Genomic DNA, 13,737 nt, shown 5'->3' with positions numbered 1-13,737 from the left:
CGATTTGTTATTAATTGGTTTTGGGTTACTACAGATTTAAAGCGGTTGTAAGGACTTTATTTTTTTTTTCTAAAATGTTAAATATGTTATACTTGGTATTGCACAGAATGGCAATACTCTTGCAATGGAACAAAGCACATGCTATGAGGGCAGATGTGTGGATTCGCTCTTGAGACGGGCTGTGTGCATCCATAGACACACACAGCATGGTTCAGCTCCGCCTCCTGCCCCCTCCTCACAGGATTTGATTGACATCAGCAGGAGCCAATGGCTCCCGCTGCTGTTTCTGTGTCCTGTGAGAGGAATAAAAGAGACCAGAGACACTGTAGACAGACACAGCACTGGATTGAGGCAAGTATATAGGGGGGTGAGGGGGCGACACTACTACTGGGACATTTTTTACTTTAATGTAGGGTTGTTTTTAATCAGCAGTGACATAGAATGATCAAGATGGTTCTAATTACATTTTAACCCAACTCCAATTCCATTTTTTTCTGGTTTTGGATGGGGAGAGAAGAGCAACAACTTCTATCTGGAGCTTAGAAATCACACTGATACGTAAGCCACTAGTTATCATTCACTTTAAAGTTACATTTTTCAGATGGTTTGTATACCAAGCCACTTTTATTGGATACAGTACAGATTTTTAGTCATGGTCGCTGCCTTTGCTTTTACTTTACAATAGTTAAAACTGCAGATAGACTGTTCTTTTTATGTGAAAACTAGAAGAGATCACACATGATGAACTATACATGCCAACCAATCAGATCTGTTTTAACTTTCAGCCACCTTCTTGATTTCCAACAGGCAGTAGAAAGAAAAACAAAAAAAGTAGAGATCTGAATATGGTTTCATATTGCGACCCTGTCACCACAGCCCTCGGCAACCCTTTTCTTTAAACGCAGCCACTTTGTTGTTCCCTCACCACTTTATACTTTTGGCCACTGCATGCTTGTATTGCCTCCATTTCGCTTGGATGTTACTACAGGACACAAGTTGGAAGGAGGAATTACAGCATGTGCTGGGGAGAGCATTTATTCAACACATTTGGAAGTGTGAAATACCTGCAATAGCTACTGAACAGCAAATCAGTGGTGTTTGAAAACCCTGATCAGCGGAGAGTTGAGTAGTGGTGACAGGTCTAGTTTTACCTTCATGCTCCTGTTGCAGTATAGCTTTAAAGTGTTTCAAGTGACACTAATTGATATCCTTATTCTCCAAATATAACCCCATACACATTCACTACTTAACCACTTGCCCTCCAGAGGATTTACCCCCCTTCCTGACCTGGCCATTTTTTGCGATACGGCACTGTTACTTTAACTGACAATTAACGCTGCAACGCTGTACATAAATTAAATTTATATCCTTTTTCCCCACAAATGGAGCTTTCTTTTGGTGGTATTTGATCACCTTTGCGTTTTTTTTTTTTGCGCTATAAACAAAAAAAGACCAACAATTTTGAAAAAAATAACAATAACATTGACTTTTTGCTATAAAACATATTCAATAAAAAATTAAAAAAATAAATTTTCTTCATAAATTTAGCCCAAAATGTATTCTGCTACATGTCTTTACTAAAACAAAATCCTAATACGTGTAAAATTAATTGGTTTACATTAAAGTTATAGCGTCTACAAATGGCGGTATATATACTGGAATTTTTTTTATTATATACTAATAATGGCAGCGATCAGCGACTTACAGCGGGACTGCGGCGGGCATTCTGACACTGGGTGAGAACTAACTGCCACTGAAATCCCCAGTGACACTAATACAGTGATCAGTGCTAATAAAAAGCACAGACACTGACTGAACTAATGACACTGGGCAGGAAGGGGTTAACAAAAGGTTAACTGTGTGCTGTATGTGTTTTACTGTGTGCTGTGTTTTACTAGGGAGACATGCTGTTTTGTATCTCTCTTTTGTGCATGTCCATGCTGACAGAAGTGAGACCTGCATTGTTTACACATGGGTCTGTCCCCTGTCAGCTTTCCCTGATGATCGCCAAGTGACAGCTGGGATACGCCGGCTGGGACCCAGTGATTGACATCTCTAGCCGCTAACAGCGGGGTGGGTAAGGCAGTGTGTGTGCACGCCCTCTATCCAGAAATGAAAATCATGTATGTATACATGATTTTTCACAGCCCTGCCGCCCTGTAGCAGTACTTCTGTTATAGGGTGGAGGGCAAGCGTTTAATAGCCCTGTAATCTCTTTTTCATTAAATTCTTTCTTACTGTGTTTTCCTGAGTCCTTGTAATGCCCTCCATGAGCTCCTAAACTCTTCCCTTCCCCTCTTGTTTTGGAATGAGCAGTCTGTTAGTTGTGGTAATGTGCACTGCACTATGTACTCTGCAAAACCCATAGTCCATCTTGGGATCAAGCAAGCGAGGGTGGCTATGTTCTTACATACAGTGTGACCATGGATAATGAACATAGCCACCTTCTAACAGGATGTTGAATCACAGCAGAAAAACAAATAACAGCAATTCAGAGATTTGTAGGAGGCTGAGAGCAAAAAAAACATAAATTTCTGAGTCCGGAATACATAAATGAATAGATAATTTGTAAACCAGTGCTTAGTATCACTTTAAAGTGATTGCAAGGGTTCTGATTTTTTGTAAGAACAAAAATGTTATACTTAACTGCTCTGTGCAATGGTTTTGCACAGAGCAGCCCCGATCTTCCTCTTCTCAGGTACCCCGCTGATGCTCCAGGCCCCTCCCCCCTGCTGAGTGCCCCCAGAGCTGCCTCTTTGTGTCTGTTGCCTCTGTGTATCTTGGCCTTGCCTCCCTCCTCACTGGTCATGATTGAGAACAGCAGGAGCCAATGTCTCCCACTGCTATGTATCAAGCAATGAGGAGGGAGAGACCCAGGAGAGCCAATGCTCTTGTGCCCAACACTAGATCAGGTAAGTATTGGAAGGGTTGAGGGGGGAGCAGCTTTTGAACCACTTTAAGGTTTAAATAAATAAAACTAGGTAAACTGATTCTTGGAGGGAGTGCAAGCCTGTAGCTCTCAGCCTCACTTCTATTCACTATATACTCATGTCGTTTTCTACCAAGTGGCTCCTATACATCAGGACATTTGGCTTACTGGATGTCATTTCTTCTAATGAGATATATAAATCCAGGGGAATTAAATAATTGATTTTATGGGATGACATTATTTACTGGTAATAGACCTGCAGCTGCTTCAGTATTGCTTGAGGTGTACTGAAAAGATCACTTGGGTACAGTCGGCCAATGACTTGCATGGTCCTCTTGCACACTTGTGCTGTCATAGGTGCCCCCAATGAAAAGTCTCCCAGCTTAGTAAATGAATGCAGAAACTTTAATTAGCACCTGTATATTTCCCCCAGACTAATAACGATGCCTTGTCTTCCAGATTAATGACTCCTAGTTTGATGGCATTTGATTGCACAAATCTAACCCTGCAGACAGTTTGCCCCAGGCAACTATTTAAATGATGTATGAGGTTTCTAGTCTAGATTTCTGGGGAATGGCTTAAATGTGTCTGTAGATAATTGTCTGAAATGTTAAATATAAATTTAACTTTGTGTTCTCCATGATTGGCCCGCTGTATGAATATTGAGATTTAGTTGCTCTTATCACCCAAATGTGTCCAAGTCATCTCCCTCTAGTGGAATTAAAGGACTCACATTGAGGGAAAATTATGAGCGGTCATTGCTGAACTTCTTTTGAAAATGTGGCATGGCTGTTTCCAGTATTTTCAGTTAGTGACCCTTTACCCCTCAAAACTTAACTCCTGAACCCAATATTTCAACTTTGGCATGTGTTAATAAAACTGTATAACATTTCACAGCTACTTAAAGAGGTAGTAAACTCTGCTTTTTACCTTGTACCTACAGGTAAGCCAATAATAAGGCTTAGCTGTAGGTACAGTGAATATCTCCTAAACATGTACTGTTTAGGAGACAGCACATGCATACTGTGACTGAAATGGATGTCACACGCATGCACGGGAGTGACGTCTTCCCAGCTTGGCCAGTCAAATGGCCAGAGCACACGAATCCAGAAGGAATTCCCTGTTAGCTCCTTTGGAGGGATTAGTTTTATAGGCAAGTATGTCATAATGAGCTAATATGTGATGTATACTAGAACATTATGACATTACCTGCAAGGCGACAGGTTTTTTTAATTAGTTTTTTTTAGGTTTACTACCGCTTTAATGTCTCTAGGTAAATTATACCTTTTTGTAGGATACATTGGGTCTTCATTTGGGAGTAAATGTTAATAGAGATCTCTTGATTTTTGTTTTGTATCAAGGGAAAACCGGTCCAAAATAATTAAAAAAATCATAGTTACATATTTCTTACCATTACCATGACTCACCACCAAAAAAAACAAATTAAATTCTACTCCTAATGTTTGCAGCAATACCATGTGTGTACATTATTTGTTGCTTGTACCCATAGTAGAGTCAAGAAACAATAGTATGCTTTTATTTTTCTATTTCAGCCTAAAACATACTGACCCTAACCTTGACTCTGACACTAACCTAGGTCAAGCCATGATCTAGCTTTTTTAACTTTATTTAATTTTTTTTCAAACAGTTTTTTTTTTTTTACAAAAATGAGAAATAGAAAGTACAGGGGCAGGTTTTACATTATTCACTGCAAGCCATTCACCGGCTATCACAGCACTCTTGTGATCAGGAACTAGTCCTCCTGGCTCCCAATCATATGGGACCAAGAGTTGACAGTGACCATTCATTCTCTGTGCTTAGCACATCTTGGGACATGCTTCCAGCACAAATGGCAGTGCTTTCATTATCTGTTTTTTAGGGCAAAACAGCATTTGCAGTATTTTAGCAGCAAGTATAATTTTTGTAGAAAAACACCATTGAAATGCTACATTGAAATGGTACAAAAGGACTGGCTCCTGCTCCCCCCAATCCCCCGTTTTGACAGCTAGCAAGGGATCTGCTAGCTGTCAAAATTTTTTTTAAATGCCCTCCCAGCCTCATCACTCATTCACCGTATGCTGTGAATGGGGAAACTACAAGTTCTGACAGCCTTTGTGGCTGTTGGACTGTAGTTCTCAGTGAACTACCACAGTGCTGTTGAGCGCCATGGTAGTTCATTGAATCTTCCTGTCAGCAAGTATCTGCTTGTCTGTACAAGGTCCAAGCAAACAGAAACACTGAGAGGTCTGTAGGAGTCCTGCATGGCACCAGTGGTCTGCTGATCACTGTTGCAATGCTTCACAAGCTCCCAAAACAAAAAATAGTAGGTATGCATTTTTTATACCTGCAAAAAAAATGTGAATTTATTATTTTTTGTTAAAAAGTGGACTTATCATTTAACTTGAATGAAGTTGTGCATTTAGATCTTGCCATAGCCACTCTTGAGCTCCAGATAGTTGATTGAAGTCAAGGTTAGAATTCGTCTTTGTGAGTACCTGACAAACATAAGTGGTATCCCTCAACTCCTGCCATTCTTCCAGCTATAGGTACCTCAGTTTGTATGTGTGATTTCTTTTACACAGCTTTTGCTTTAAACAGTTCTGCAAGTAATATCTTAATCCAATTAATAATGTATTTAAATGAATCAATAAAAATGATAAGCTAACCTTTAATTTGCATAGCTCTCAGGTACAGATAAAAAGAAACGGGCATTTCTTTTGCGTTCACAAGTTGAGCTGCGCTGTGTTACTTCCATAAGTGATTTTCACCTTTACTGTGCATTGCTGTGAAGGGCAGATAATTGAATAAAATGCTATGTAGAGATGAGAATTTCTCAGCGTCTTGGCAGTCAGCTCTTGCCACGTGTTTCCTTGCTGAAGAATTTCTTTAATTCACACGACAGTGGGGAGAATGCTCTCTATTAACCATAGAAATGAGATGCCCTCCTCTTGACAAAGGTGTATTGGAAACAAGCAGCTTCCCATTCCTTTGACTAGAGGTTTATCACAAATTATTTAACCTTAGGTGGATAGGAAATGCAGAGAAGAGCTATCGGCCACCTGAGCCTCCGCTTGTAGCCTGCCTGTAGGAAATGCCAATTTACTATTCCCTTTGATGAGTCCAAGAGTAGATTGTCTTGTCAAAGAAATGACACGGCTATGTATGTGTTCCTAATGGCGTGTACGAAGAAAGTGACATGTATGCGATCACACATGATAAATAATTAGCAATTTGCCCAAGATGCTTTTTTTTAATATTGTGGTAAGAAAAACCCTGGGATGGTAGTTTTGGTTCAAATAAAAGGCTGTATCTAAAAATGGTTTGCTGCTGGAAATCTATAAGGATAGCCATTCAACATTTTTACCTTCTTTTCTTGCAATGGCAGGCTGACTTCCTCCCAAACCATGTGTTCTTAGGCACACCCTCCAATACAGCATGCTAATTAATAAGCTGCTTGCAGGCTGAAAATAAGTAAAATTGTCCTATAACACCCCTCTCCCTCCCTCTAGCAGCATGTACTATTCTTTCTTTCACTCATTTAGCAATCTATTCAGAGTAAAGTAAAACACCTTGGTATAGATGAGTATGCCCCTCACTCCCCCATGGGGACGGAGTTTATAGTCCTGTGTGAGCTCTACCAAGTTGCCTTGGGCTCACGCAAGACTTTCTTTCCCAGGTCTCATTGTCTGAAAAGAGCAATTTGGGAGGGGTGTCAATAAAAGGAGAGTAAGTTCTCCTGGGGAGTGGGGGAGTTAAGTAACCCTTTTACTTTGCTCTGTGTGGTAAAGGAAAGGGTCATTTTAAATGTTTGCATCTAGGCTTGAGATTTAGAATGATGTATTTATTTTAGTTCCAAACATATTTTTTGTTACAGATGCTGATCCTGAAAGTGTTTTGTTGTAAATTTTTAACACGATTCATTATGTCTCAACATATGTGCAGATTGTGTTCTTGAAAAGTGATACTATTTATATGCTCTTTTAGATGTTAACAGCTGGCTGATGACATTTGGGTTCTATCTACACAATTCAATTCCTGGCTTTCCAGCTCCCAAACTTGATTTAAATGAGCCCTCTTATGAACTTCTGAAGAGTCAGCAATGGGATGATGTTCCTGTAAGTTATTATTTTATTATCGTTACTATTATTATCATCTTTTTTATTAAATACAGTTTATCCCTTGAAGGCACGCAGAGAACAAGGGACAAAGCACCTAACTTCTTGTTCCTTTGTTCCTGCCACCCATACGTGGGTGATGCACATGTATGATGTCATTTTAACTTGCCTTTGTCCTGAGAAGCAAGCCTGGCTACATGTTGAATGGGGCAGATGTTGAAATTCTGGTGTTGGACTAATGGATGGTGGGGCTTAGTTCTGTGAAGGGGCAGGACTAATTGCTGATTGGAACAGATGTTAAAGCTCTTGCATTGGACTGATGAATCATGGGGTCAGTCTCAGTCTTGGGAAGGAGAAAGGACTAACTGGGTTGGATGTTAAATTTCTGGCATTGACTGATCTATTGTGAAGTGGTTTCTTCTGTCCTGGGAGGGGGCAGGACTTAGGCTTCATTTACACTTCAGTGAATTGTAGCTTGAAGCTCGAACCTCCAAAAATGCTAAAACTTAAAAAATCAATTGTTCTCTATGGTGCCTGTTCATGCTATCAGTTGTGAACAGGCACCATAGAGAACAATTGATTTTTTTTTTAAGTTTGAGCGTTTTTGGAGGTTCAAGCTACAAATCGCTCAAGTATGAATGCAAACTACGTGCTAAATGAGACAGATGTTGAAGCTCTGTTATTAGACTGATGATTGGCGGGGTGTTTTTTTTTTTTTTTTTTGTCCATGGTAGGGGGCAAGACTAAGTGCTAACTGGGATGGAAATTGAAGCTCTGCCAAAAACTAATGAATGGTAGTGTAGAACTCACTTCATGTATGTCAAAATGCATGCCACCCTATCTATGTCCAATCAGACTCAGTACTCTTTGGTTCCCTGTGTGTGATCCATTTACACAACAGCTACCTACCTAACTCCACCCCCCTCAGCTCAGATCCCTTCTCTTGTCAATCAATATTGTCAATCACTCCCCCTCTTCAACTCGGTATATTTCCTTCACGCTTTTCATTTTAATTAAACTCAGCCCTTTAATGTTGTTACTAAATAAGCACAACTTTGCAAGCTGGCATCTCCACTCTTTTGAATTATGTTAAGCTGCCTGGTGTCTCTAATAACTTTGTTTCCCTAACATTCTGCTGCCTCATTTCATTATACATTGTTACACTAGCATTCTTTGGTCTAAGCATTCTGACACCACAAATTAACAAACTGTCCTAGGATTCTTTTATCAACTTGGCACATATAGCACTAATTATATGTGGAAATAGAAACTGTCACATATTTCTCTGTGTGCCAGTTTTTCTTAATCCCCCCAGTGGGTGCAGGTTACACATGGTGACTACACTTTGCCAGTATAGTTAGATTATACACTTTGTAAAGTCTGATGGGTACACACACACATTATATTAAAATGAGCGTAGGTTTTACATATGTTTATTCAATTGTATTTTTTCACTCTGCCTGCTTTATTTGTACATTCATGTGACAATACATGTGATATACTGTATGTGGCTAGCATTAGTGGAGGCATTTGTACCATACAATACTGCAATAAAAAGCCTATGGTCCAGCTATTGAATGATCATATCACAAATCCACAATGGTGTGTACAAAACTGTCATTCCTTCATTTTCCTTGGGATGCTCGCTGCTGTACAAATCGCCTAGTGTGTAATTGAAAGCCATTCAAGCCAGCTAACAAATGCCCAGAGTACCTATTAAAACGATTTATTTTCCTCTCATCATGTGTTTAAAAGAAATACATAGTGAAAATGGATCTGCATGGTTTAAAAGCTTTGTGCACATGCAAATAAACAGGGATATGCTTTGCATATTGCTGGGACCATACAGCAGATGACCCTTTTCAATAGATGTTCACAAGGGACAGCATGAGCAGCGAACCTAATTCCCACAAAGTTGAAATGAATTTTCCATATTACATTCTGGTCACTGCCTAAGTCAGTCCATTTCCCGTCTTCTCTTCTGGCAGGTGAACTCAGAAAATACTTCACTTTATATGTACTGTGACAGTGATCCAGGCAGACTGACAAAGTCTTTGCAGTCAGTTTACAAATTTTTCTCTCCGAGATGCAACTGACAGGAATGCTTACAAATGCTAGTTTGTTTTTTTCCAGCACTTCTTTCACTATTCTGATATTTGTGTAATGTCAGTCTTTCATAATGACAGCTCAATCTGCTTATGTGATAGAGTAGTGCTTGCTGTGCAGATGAATTGGGTTCTACTTAGTTCCATATTTTAGGCCTCAGTTACACGGGAGAAGTCTACGAACGTCTATGACATACTAGTTCATTGGATATTTTTCATTTTGAGGCAAAGGGTAGTGAATTTTCTGAGTATATAAACTTTGAGCACTTCCAGGTCCTATTGCCCCACAGCCCCTGTTACCTATATATGTGCGTATAGATGTTTCCTATAGATCTGTTTAAGTCAAACAGCAAAACTTCTATGAAGTTATGACCTAAAATATGACTATATAATACTGAACTGGGTTCAAGAAGCTGAGATGTACACTAGCCTTATTCATTCCTTCTGCTAAATGAAATAATGTTATATGTTAATTGAAAATTGGACCCTTTTTCCAACTGACCTGTGATTTCTCCACATCTAGTTCACATTGTCATGGCAGACAGCCCATTCTGATAAATGGCACTTGAAGGAACACCATAATAATTGGGGTGACAATACCAAGCTGAAATTGCAGTTCCTGTGAACAGTAAACGTAGGCAATTTAGGGCTTGGTGTCCCCTATAATTTGCCATAGTGAACAGCCTCAGGAAGTGCTCACTTTCCAATTAAAGTAGAAACCCCCTTTCAAGCAGTTTCAGAATATTTTTCATCTTTCCTGTAGCATTTAGTAGGCCTGTGCCCTCTTCATTAAAGATCCTAGTAATATCATGGTAATAAAAAGTTCATTTGCAGCCATAAGAAATACATGTATTATGCATATGAAATGGATATAAGAAGTTGCAGTCATCTACATTGAGCAAAATGACTTCTGGGAAGAGAAAAAAATCTTTATATTTACACACACTCCAATGTCTTTTTAATGTAACCATTTGCTGAGATGTTGGAAAAATGGCATATTGGCTAGTATAAAAGCAAAGTGCCAGTGGGGAACAGTGGCAGCTTTAATTTCACTTGTCGGAAAAATGAAATATCGGTGTTAAATTTAATTGCAGATTTCCAGATGACAGTCAGTTTAATTGGTGAACAGATACATGTATTATGTGCTAATGACTAAGAAAAAAGTGACTGGCGTTAATACTTTGCAGGGCTTTTCATTAGCTCCAGGCTACTAGCACCAGGGACAGAGGGAACTATCCATCAAACTTTGACAATAAAACAAATGTGAACAGTCCCCCGGAACCATGCATTAATTCCAAGTCCTTTAACTCCACAAGCACTGAACAGATCCCCACTCACACACAGCATGAGACATTTTGTAAAATATTATTCATGAAAGTGTCTAAAGGTAGACTTATTCTTATAGACATGGTAACCGGTGAGATTCCCCCTTTGATGCTCCTCATATAATGTGAAAAAGTACAAGGAAGAATCTGAGATAAACTCTTCCTTTGGACTCTTTATTGCGTAGAGGGCATTGATTTTGACATATTTTGGAAGCTGCATACACTCTTCCCAACAGACTTTAAATGTGACTTGATTTAGAGTAAACAATGCTGCTGCTGTTCACGGCTTCCATGGATGTCAAATCCTGTAACACTACACATCATTTTATGGTGCCATTGAAATAGTCATATTAAATAAATTTTTTTGTATTACTATGAAAAGTTCAGTACATGTTATCGCACCAAAGAGGCAGGTGAATGCAACTTTACAGTGTAAAGCAGGCTACTGGTCATTGAACATTAATTAGAGCTAGGGTATGTGAAATGAAAAAATATCAAACATGGAAAAAATGACAATCCTTAAAATAAAATGGATACTCTTTACAATAAAACCTAAAATAAACTTGACCCAAGGTCAATATAGTTTCCCTTAAGGGCAATGCTTTTTTATCATAATTGTGGTTTATACAGATTATTATTTAATTTCTGTGCTTAACATTTACAGGAATATGGTACAGAAAATACAAGACAGGAAATGACTGATCACTTAGACTTCTTCAGTATACACCTGATTTATAAAAATCACATACAAGTAAAAAAAAATACAGATAGGAAATTGGCACTGAGCACTATTCATATAACTTATACCAATGCAAAGTTCTCTGTCTGGTATAAGGCACTCCAGAGTTAGATTGATGCTTAATCAGTATAGGACGTCTTAGTAAAGGTGCATATAACCTGTGAGGTGTTATCTGTTTTTTGCTTGTTGGAGTTAGTGGATTACAATCCTGATTATGAGAATATTTTATGCCTGGAGTAAACACAGTGTGGTATGCTGTGGGGTTGTCAAATAATCATCTCGGTTGTCACTGCAACTGCAACAAAAATTCAAAAAATACAGTTTATTTGCTTATTGATTGCTGACGTACATTTTATCAAGCTGTTCCAGCAAAGATCAAGGCTCTGTTATTACCAAGCTATATGAAAGAATAATATATGTTGCAACTGATCTGAGTAAAGGTTTTCGTCTTGTTTTATCTTGGATGTGGACTTTGAAGGCAAATATGCAAGTGCACAGGCTTATGAAGACCAAAGTTTACTCTTTGCTATAACATATTCATTGTAGAATAAAACACCTTTGTAATATAAGTACAGGGAAAGGGATATTGGGTTTGAAATGTCAAATCACTCAATCGTATTGCCTATAAATACAAGTAAAGTCTACAGGGAAGTGACAGTTTACTGTGTCCTAAGAAAAACAATAAACAACTATATCCAAAATGCAATACATATTTATAACTTTGTTGAATTTGAATGTAAATTATTAACAAGTAAATTGTTTTCTTTTCCAGCCAATTTCTGGAGTGCAGCAACAAGTGTCAAGACAGGCAAAGGCTTTCTTAGCTTTGGGCAAAATCCCAGAAATTCAAATAAGCAGAAATAAGGCCCGAGAGGAGAAGTCTTGGCTGTGGTTTGCCACAGTGAAGTCGCTCATCGGGAAAGGGGTCATGCTGGCCGTTAATGAAGGGAAAGTCATTACTAATGTGCTCAACATTGCTAATGAGGACTGCATTAAGGTTGCAGCAGTTTTAAATAATGCCTTTTACCTAGAGAACCTCCATTTCACCATTGAAGGAAGGGATACACACTACTTCATCAAAGCCACCACCCCTGAAAGTGATCTTGGGACCCTGCGGTTGACCAGTGGACGCAAAGCCTTAGAGAATGGCATCAATGTAACAGTGTCTCAGTCCACCACGGTGGTGAATGGGAGAACTCGCAGATTTGCAGATGTGGAAATGCAGTACGGTGCTCTTGCCTTGCATGTACGTTATGGCATGACACTTGATGAGGAGAAAGCACGGATCCTGGAGCAAGCAAGACAAAGAGCTCTCTCCCATGCCTGGGCCAGGGAACAGCAGAGGGTGAGAGATGGGGAAGAGGGCGCTAGGTTGTGGACTGAAGGAGAAAAAAGACAGCTGCTCAGTGCTGGGAAAGTACAAGGATATGATGGGTACTATGTACTCTCTGTGGAGCAATACCCTGAGTTAGCAGACAGCTCTTACAATATACAGTTTCTCAGACAAAGCGAGATTGGAAAAAGGTAACACACTGGCCTTGCAGAGGCTGCCAAAGAGACAAAACACATGTGCTTCCTCTGAAAGGGAGATGGAAACTGTTTTTGCTGCATAGCGATTTGAGTCTACGCTACACTGCGGCTCAAATATCCTCTCTGTAGCACAATCTGTACTGGACTCTGAACAAAAGAGCCTTCCTGGGGAATGAAAACCTGCTGTTGGCAAACCCCCTTTGTTTTTATGAATGACCTTAAAGGTGATCTGCTTTAAGATAATATGTTTACATATGCATATCACTGCACTCGGACTGGAGAGTAAAAGCCTATAGATTTTGCAGTAGGCTCTATGTACGTTCATCCAGACACTGTATTTAAAACTCAAACTATGTGTACAGTGTTTCCGAATATTATTGAAATGTCGACCTTTGCTTACAAAGAGTAGTTTCTCGATTCTCTCTCTCTCTCTTTCTCTCTGCATAGGATGTGCTATATATCATTGTTAATTTTGAAACGTGGAGCAAAGTACTGTTTATAGACAATTCAACCGCTTTTAACGTGCTGCTTTCTACAAAAACAAAAAAAACAAGGACATTAATTGGCACAAGTGACTTACGCTACCATGTGACTTTACATACAGATTTTACAATGCTAACATGGTCTGCCTTGAAAAAAAACTATTGCAAGTAGAATTATCTTCAAGTTTGAGCAAAGGAATCTGTTTTTCCCTCTTTTATTTTTCTTTTTGTAAATTATGTGAAACAAGTTGTTTATGGATTTTTATAGGAATTACAATTTACTGTACATCAAATATTAGTCTCAGAGGAGTTAATTTATGTAAAAGTGTTTCAGAAAGTTTATATATAAAATAAAATGATAAAAAAAATATGAATGCAAAAGACTTTTTTTCTATGCAAAATTTTGCCTTTGGAAAATTTCCAAAATCATCTAAAGATGCAATAGCTACATGTACTTACAGCAGGTATATGCAACCTCAACACTCCATCTATAATGAAACTACAAATCCCAA

The 13,737-nt window shown here is 38.9% G+C and overlaps 1 protein-coding gene across 14 annotated transcripts in view; it reads left to right on the top strand.

Moving 5' to 3' along the window:
- Positions 1–13,518, top strand: part of TENM3 (teneurin transmembrane protein 3) — a 1,391,898-nt gene extending 1,378,380 nt beyond the window's left edge. For all 14 annotated transcript variants that reach the window (XM_089669645.1, XM_089669651.1, XM_089669650.1 and 11 more), the window contains 2 exons: positions 6,914–7,044; positions 11,986–13,518. In XM_089669645.1, the coding sequence (XP_089525771.1) occupies positions 6,914–7,044; positions 11,986–12,741 (887 nt within the window). In that variant the 3' untranslated portion in view covers positions 12,742–13,518. The remainder of the gene's footprint in view (positions 1–6,913; positions 7,045–11,985) is intronic.
- The last annotated feature ends 219 nt before the right edge of the window (positions 13,519–13,737 follow it).

Source organism: Staurois parvus, unplaced genomic scaffold, assembly GCF_062004578.1.
Source record: "Staurois parvus isolate SC_StPar_1 unplaced genomic scaffold, SC_StPar_1.0 ptg000080l, whole genome shotgun sequence".
Lineage (NCBI taxonomy): Eukaryota > Metazoa > Chordata > Amphibia > Anura > Ranidae > Staurois > Staurois parvus.
Note: the sequence above shows the minus strand (reverse complement) of the source record. Positions and strands in the feature narration are given on the sequence as shown.